At 29.5% G+C, this 9,059-nt stretch overlaps 1 protein-coding gene across 1 annotated transcript; it reads left to right on the forward strand.

Annotated features, from left to right (window-relative positions):
- Positions 1-3,921: 3,921 nt before the first annotated feature.
- On the forward strand, positions 3,922-6,826 carry LOC131927931 (uncharacterized). Its single transcript, XM_059283807.1, has 4 exons — positions 3,922-4,660; positions 4,961-5,054; positions 6,125-6,173; positions 6,623-6,826. The coding sequence occupies exons 1-4, from the start codon at positions 4,174-4,176 to the stop codon at positions 6,824-6,826; spliced, it is 834 nt and encodes a 277-aa protein (XP_059139790.1). The 5' UTR covers positions 3,922-4,173.
- Positions 6,827-9,059: the final 2,233 nt, after the last annotated feature.

Genomic DNA, 9,059 nt, shown 5'->3' on the forward strand with positions numbered 1-9,059 from the left:
TTATAAATTTAAATTAATTTCCAATGTTCGTAATTGGTATATTACTTTTAAAAAAAGATTTACGAGCAACACTTTTAGGTTAAAGAACGAATATATTACACTCTTCTGATTTCTTAGTTGAATTTTTTGTTGTAATAAAGAAGAAAATTGTAAGAAAGTTTTCTTAAAAAATTGAGCTGTTTTGTAATAAATTCTTCCTCTTATTCAAAAGATTAATCCTACTAGAAATGTTATCACAACCATGATGGCTGTTTTGTTTGACAGTTGGTGATATTGATCGTGTGTTAAATATGAGCTATATATAGGAAAAGGGGGGGGGGAAGTTTGAGGACACATTGAGCTTTTAAAAGGTATAGTTACAAGCGATACTGTTATCTTCGTTTCCAATTTTAAAATGTTGTTTTTATAGATTGTAATAGAAATTGATTAATTTACTTAATTTTGACCAAGCTAAGAAAAATATATTATAAATAAATATTCATTGTGTGCTTTATGAAATAAATAAAGAAGCTTTGATTGGTTTGTATTTTTGGGTTGGAGGTCTAATTTGCATGAGAAATTGTGATGATGGGAGCGGGGAAGGGGATACACGTCGTCAAAAACCTGATGTCATTTGTGAATAACATTTTCTTATAGAAGGTGTTACACAACTAAATTAACATGAATCGTAAAGAAGAGCCATAACCATTATAATGTATATAGTTTTGTTATAGTTCAGTTATTTCCCTTAAAAGTCTACTTTGATGCAACGATTCAGTTTTAGTTTATTTACAAACGGGTTTTCATTTTCAATTCTGCTTTTGTGGAAGTACTAAATTCGTACATCGATTTTTAAAAATCATTAACCATAATGCTAAGCTAACGCGTGAACTATATTATTGTGGAAGAACATGTTTTGTAATGAAGGGTGCAAAAAAAATCTATAGTGTTCGAGTTCGAATCCTCGGGCAGATGAGGCTGATTAGCTGTGAACAGCCACTCTTCTAGGAGAGACAACTCCAGAATCAAACAACTGCTGCTTTGTAGTTTGTTCTTGGATGTACACAGGCTGTGGTTGGAAATCCAAAAAGAAAAGCAGGCTGAAATCGGAGTCAATGGCCTTAATCCTTAACTGTGATGGAGGCGTGGTCAAGTTGGCAAAAACCTCATGGTTGATAGATTTGAAAAAGTCTCCAGTTCAAACCGTCTGGCAGATAATGCTCGATCTCTTCCAACACTAAAAATTAAGAACAAAGAAGAAGTTTATTTAAATATAATAGGAGAATATTGAACATTTAACGTTGTATCTGGTAATTGTGTTTTAAATGGAGACAGTCTACAGTTTTTACAGTAAGTTTAAATAAAGACTCGACTCTCTTACAAGTTACATTCAGAACGAGATCTTTGTTTACGTGTGGTAAGAATTCACTTAGCATGGATTGATTGTATTTTAAGGAATGACGTAATATTTATCGTACATAAATAAAAGTCATCAAAAACACTTAGGCATTATAGATCGCTTATGTTGCGGGCAGCTTAGAGGTAGAGTGCTAGACTCCTAACACAAAAGTCTCGAGTTCGAATCCGGGTTCAAGTCAGTGGAAAGTTTCTGAGTCCATCCTGTCCTGATGGGTACCTGACTCACGTTAAGGAAAGTAAAGTCGGCGGGAGCATCTTGCAGAGGTAAAAAAACATGTGAACTTAATTTCATCTACCTAATGAATCATTATGTCTATAAAATAATTTTTAGTACGGACTGAACACAGCAGAAGAAAAATATTTTGCACGGTTTTGCAGTAGCAAGCTGAGAAGCGATATAGGATGCTGCACGAAAAAGAACAACTTTCTGTTCCGACATAAGGTCAAATGGACGTACTGATATATTTGCGTGCCTCCGTTGCCTTATCTATTTTCATCTACCCTGAAGCGTCCAGCTTAGCGCCACTCCTGTGATATCATAACTCATTCTCAAAACATAACCCTCCAGCGCAATCTTTTTTTCCCCAATTCTTTCTGAAAAGGCTTTTATTTCCATTTCTCCTGGTAATCTTTAATTGGAAATAGTGTTAGGCCAGATGATACCTTTTATCTTTTGTAGGAAATTAGTTTAGAAATAACTCGTTGATTTTATAGTAGCTGTTACTTTCCTGCTTACGCCGTAATACAGAGGACACTTAGGACGTTTTGAAACTTCATGTTATGGTCTTTGAGGATAATATGTTTAATCGCCATGTTTTTTGAATGGTTGCAAAGGCTCCTTCTATTTTTAAACGCGTGATATAATTTCAGTGATGCAGTTGTATACATAACTGACAATGCTGCCTAAATATGTGAAAGATTAAACAATTTACCGTTTAATTTATTTCAGTAACATAGTTGGTTTTCACACATTCTAAATCAAGTGTTTCTATCAGGCATCACTTTGAAAGGGGGGGGGGGGGTGGCAGTCCAAACAAAATAGAAGGTAAACAACAAATATAAACTTTTATCGTCACCCGCGAATATAATTCCATTCCCCCCCTTCCCTTGCGAACGTTTCAAGTGCCCCCCCCTCCACACGGGTAAAAATAAACCGACAATTTCGTAGTGTATTTTTCATCATAAATCGATATACTACATGTAATTCTAATAGGCAATGTGTTTTAATCCAAGTACCTGAATCTATCACAACATACTATGATATTCAACATTTTTCTACATATGTAGTCTATTGTCTTTCTGTTTATACAATTTAAAGTAACAGTCACGTCATTGCGATACATGTTTCTAAATGTATTTTTATGTACAGGTGCTAATATATATATATATATATATATATATATATATATATATATATATATATATATATATATATATATATATATATATATATATATATATATATAAAATACATTTTAGTATATAATATCCTTAAGGTTTATCTAATTTCACAAATACTTGACAATATATTGTTATAATGGTCATTTATACCTCAGAGGCACCAATAGTATAGTTAATTTTAATCCATATTTAATAATTCTAGCCTTTGATATGTGTGTGACTAAAATTGTTACCGAACCAAATACAAGTGAAATTAACATATGATTTGTCTTTTAACATAATCGTTTTTCTTTTTTTCTTTTAAATATACTTGATGTAAACTCATTTCAACTTCATTTTTGTATTTTTTTTTACATTTTAACAAATGTATTTATACATTTCTATATTTTATTAAAAATAAACAACTTGACAGATAAGAGTTTTGACTAAATTTCGTTTCCTCGCGTATTGGTCTGCCTTTTTTTTTAATAAAAAGAACGCCTTGGACAGGTAGTTTCGGAAAAACCCAATATTACGTTACAGAAACTGTTTTACGATAATGATACTGCTCTATTTTTATATTATGAAATCATATTTCTCCTATAATAGTGTACATTTGACCGTTATTTATAACACGTTGAATTTAATAAATTACTTGCTTATGATATTTCTGAGATTAATCAGATACAGATATAGCAGGTTATAAAATATGCAATAAAAAGACAAAGTGATTACAGTTTGGTCTCTTGTTACTTTAAAATAAAACAGATAATAATAGTTACAGAACGTCGAATGAGCCTTTTTTTCTTTTTCACCTTTTTAAATTTGTTTTCTGCACATAGGTGTACCAAAGTTATTAAGAATACTAAATAATTTAATGGAATATCTAAATATTTGATATTTAATAACGAGTTTAAAATGGATGCGATATGATGGCCTATTAACATTGGGAATTTTCATTTTCAGTTTCAGTTCTTAAGAGATCGATATCTATATGTGATTTATTATGAACAATTTGAGTGATTTATCGTGTTGTTATTTGTTTTGGTATATGATACTGCGCTACTGCAATTAAGAAAAAAAACGGATGCCTTTTTTTTCAGCTACAAATTGATATACAGTAGTATCGCTATACAACGGACGTAGTTTTTGTGTGTGTTTGAACAGAAAAATGAACGAAATGCTGAACGCATTGCTGAACGCAGCTAAAAACGGTCTCAACGATACAATAAAATCACATCTGGAAAGCGGCATTAGAGTAGATCATGTTAACGTAGATGGTTTGGACGCGTTGATGTTAGCATCACAAAATGGACATCATAAAACTGTAGAATTATTACTTGAAAGCGGAAGTGATTGTAATCGGGTTGAAAAAAAGATGGCTGGGATGCATTAATGCTTGCATCACAATATGGATATAATAAAACAGTAAAATTATTGCTGGGTAAAGGAAGTAGCTGTAAAAGAGTAGAAAAAGATGGCTGGGATGCATTAATGATTGCATCTCACAAAGGACATTGTGAAACCGCAAAATTACTACTAAAGCATGGAAGTGATATTGATCGTGTTGAAAAAAGTGGGCTCAATGCATTGATGCTTGCGTCTCAATACGGACACGTCAGAACAGTAAAGATGCTTTTAAAACATTTATTTAAGCTCAAAACACAGACGACTAACTATGACCACAATAGTGCATTCGAAACTAATAATGAAACATATATTAAAAAAACGTTTAGTATTTATTTAATAAATATTATTTTTCTGGCGTTTAAAGAGGGACATGTAGGAATATTAGAGACAGTTTCAGCATTTGTTCATTTTCATACGGATATGTCAAGTTTGGTAGGCCTGATAACGTTTCTTTGCAATTTGTGTAAAAGTTGTAAGTATTACAATTACATTTCAAATATCAATTATTGCTATGAAAGTGCTTTTAAGGCTGTATTAATTTTTTCACACGCTTTTATTTAGCTCGCAACATTCTAGTTACAATGCTTTTTTTATCAAAAGCTTTGGTCGCTCATGAGAACTTTTACACATTTTGTCAAGAAATGCTTTTACTAAAAACAAGATATGTGGGTGGTGTTTTTTTAAGAAACATTATTTTACAGAAAAGAAAGCTACCGTATTGTTTGAGAAGAAAAACTATAAAAACATGTTTTTTTTTTGTTTTTAAACACAGATCTTTACCACACTAAAATCGATATTGATTTTGAAATAGAAAACGACCCGATATTAAATGCAAGAGAAAAGAAACTCTGTCATGATTTTAAAAGGTAAAATTTAATTGCAACAAAAAGGGTAGGCCTATCTCATTGAAATCTTAGAATGTAATTTAAATTGATATGAATAATTTTAATATAATTCTAACAAAACTTTACACCATATTTTATAGCTAGCTTTAATTTATTTTAAAGCTTTATAACAATTTTTTATTATTTGTATTAATTTATCATTTTCTGTAATATGTTTAAACTTAAGTCTGTTGAACGTCTATTCAATATACAAATGTCACAAAATGGACACTACCGAGTTGACAAGAATCCTTCCACCATAATGTTGACATGGATAAAAATATATTTGCTTTTAGATTTTGCAAGCAAAACGACCGTCAAAAAAAAATTTAAACTTCAGCTGAAAATTAATTTAAAAATCTGATATTTTTAGAATCAATAGTATAAAAGTTGCAATTCCAGGAAACTTGAAAATAATGTTTTGAGTTTAAGGCTATATTTCTAGTTTTTTTTTTCATCAAGCCTACGTTTTGACAACCCCATTTATTATAGTTATTTGTTTACAAAACGTTGCCAATAAAAATTTTAAATTAAATTATGCTATTGTAAACCACATGATATAGTTCTGCCATTTTGTTTTACATGGATGTCGTCGTTTATGCGTCATTACCACAAGGAATTCAATTGTTTTTTACTTTGTTAAAAATTGTGTTTAATAACCAAAAATACTAACACGTCAAATAAATCCACTCTGTTTTAGAGTCCAAAAAAACCCACAGTCAGGATTATATAACTATATTAATTTAAATAACACCCTGCTTAGTTGTTAAAATATTTTTTGGGGCACTAATAACTTAGAGATTATTCTCGGTAGTGTCAATAAAAATAGAATTGTATTGACATATTACTTGTCTGTTATCCATGTGTTTTATATATAGCGTGAATTTAAAATGTAGAATTGAAATTATATATATATATATATATATATATATATATATATATATATATATATATATATATATATATATATATATATATATATATATATATATTTATTTATTTATTTATATATTTATTTATATATAAGAGCATATACATTTTATTATAACTAGGTCCATCAACAGTTATTTGAAGATTGCAGGAAATAATCAGGAGCATCAGGTTTTACATATTTAAAACATTACATTATATAATTAAACGTGACTACATATTTCAAAATGTAAAATCGACAAGTGATATCATTATACCGCTGTTTATGGTTATTGTAAAACATACTTACACACAAACACATAGAGAAAGACATAGGCAATTTAGGCCTATATGTGTAGTAGGCTAATCATTAAACTTACAATGTATCTTAGTAGAAACATTTCCAATAACATGTTGCGACTTTGAAACTGTAAACTTTCTAAAAAATATATATATGAGAAATGTGTATTCATAAATTGAAACAAACAGACTGTATTATTTTACTTTCGAAACAAACATAGATCGTTCTAAGTAGTGTAACTTAGTGATTACTTTTGTCGTAAGTCAATGATTAATAAAATTAGAAAAAATGATAACTTATCTAATATAAATTATATAAACAATCTTCTCATTTATTTCAGAATCAAGTCTGTAAAGATTTTAATAGCGATGTGTTGGATATAAAGATAGAATTTTCTAGAACAGGAGCGTTTGAACCAATACATTTTTTCATTATTCAGAAAAGCTTGAGTAGTATTTGCAATATATTAAATGCAGACATGACGAAACAGTTTTTTAATTTACTGTTGCAAAATGATTATGCAGGTAAATCATCTAATTTTTAACGAAAACAGGAACACTTTTGTTCATTAATGGTATAGTTTATATAATACATAAATATAAATATAACTATATATAAATATAAATATATAAATATATATAAATAAATATATATAAATTACATCATAATGTCACACCCCCACCCTCCACCCATGTCGGGATTTGTCAAATTTGCTCTATTTAACACTCTAATTACTTATTTATTTAAGTGGAATTATCATTTTTCTGTATATATTTTGCTATTTTTTGCCTTGGTGTCAGCCCCATAAATGTTGACACCCGGTCCGCACCCCCCCGCCCCTGTCCCCTTCGCTACGTCTCTGATGATAAATATATTATATATTATATTATCTATATTTATAATTTTCTTCTTGGAGACGTTAGAAAACACCAAGCTGTAAGCGCGCCTAGCAGTCCCTTCTCTTCCTCTCTAGGCTTATACGGCTATTAGGGGCAGATAATTTAGTTTGAAACTATTTTAAACTTAGGGGAGGTAACAAACAGGAGGCTGCTTTCACGCGGGGGGGGGGGGGGTGGAGAAGGTGGGTTTTAGTGTTTTAAAGCAAATATTTTCAGGGGCTGCATTGGTACTGAGGAATTCACAAATTATGAATTACTGAAAAGTAGAAAATAAAACTAAATAGCGGCGTAATATACGCCGCGGGTCGGCTCGTATATTATAATTTTATTTTTATGCTATGTATTATACGTTTTTTTTTCGGTTTTTATAAGGGGAACCATCTTTTCTGTTATTTCTTTTTTAAATGTAGGGTAGAAATATTGAAATGTATATATGTATATGTCGCTACCTAAAATACTCTTTCGCCAAAAAGTTGGGAATTTGATTTTTTTTCACACCAGTATTAAAGATTTATTGTACAATTTTAAATGTTATCCAAATTTTAAATCGAGTCACAATAGTTCAATAGTGTACTGGTCATTAGTTGCTATTTTGGGATTAACGCCGAATATATTGTAGTTAAGTGCAGTAAATGTTAAATTATTTATAATGTTATATTATTTATAAATGATTTTGATTAAATAACTTTTACAGAATTGACTATTAAGTACATACAAGTAGAGCTGGAAATTTCAACACCATGCTTTTCATTATTTCTAATTCGCGTTGTGCTTTTGCTGTTGTGGGAAGGAAGTCATTTCAGTTCTAAATTCGCTCTGGTAATTAAAACTTTTTTTTTTAAAGTTTTATTTTTTCCCAATCAACAAATATATTGTAATAATCGATTTAACTTAATAACAATAAAGACAAAACACATTTGTTTTCATTTTAAATAAGCAGAGTTTAACCGAGAGTCATCAGCTTTGATAACTATGTTTTAGAAATTGGCTAAGCTGGGGGTAGTGCAGATTTTTACCAAGTTTCTAATGCAGCTAAAAGATCGACAGGTAAAAATCTGTTTATAAATTCAATTAACTAAAAAAGAAATATAACATGCATTCGCTAATTAAAAACAGTGCGTTAAACAATGGATAACATAGGGCGTTACAGTCGCTCATTAAATTGAATTAGGCGTGTCCGCCGGCACCCTATTAGGGTGCGATTCGGCTGAGAACAAAACATTTCAGTTTTCGCACCCAAAGGTCGACATGAGACGCTGAGGGCACTGTAATAATGTGTTTTTGAATAATCAGAAAAATTAACAAAGGTTAGATTATTAACTGGGATTAAATTATCAAAACAATTCAATCGGCTACAGTTCTCGAGAAATAATGAAAACATTTCCGTAAAGAAAATTATAAATATATATATATATATATATATATATATATATATACATATATATATATATATATATATATATATATATATATATATATATATATATATATATATATATATATATATATATATATATATATATTTATATTTATATTTATACATTGCAAAATTTAATAATATTATGTTGCATGTTAATCTACAGAGTTCCGTTCTTGACTTTATTGCGAAAAGTATGATTTATATTTTGCACAATATTGCCAAAAGAGGTCACAAAGATTACTTTACCTGTTCTAACACAAATACAGTAAGTTTACAAAAAGGATGTCAGTCTCGTTAATTAAACGAAGTGGAATTAAAATGGAACTGGTGTAATATATATTCTATCTTTTAATGAGTTTTTGAACAAAAACTTGTAGACTGTAAAAATTATTATTGTATTATGATGCAAATTGAATTGCTAGAATAAAACACCAACACAATTATATATATATATATAT

Source organism: Physella acuta, unplaced genomic scaffold (genome assembly GCF_028476545.2).
Source record: "Physella acuta isolate Inbredline_101_S28 unplaced genomic scaffold, ASM2847654v3 ptg001447l, whole genome shotgun sequence".
NCBI lineage: Eukaryota > Metazoa > Mollusca > Gastropoda > Physidae > Physella > Physella acuta.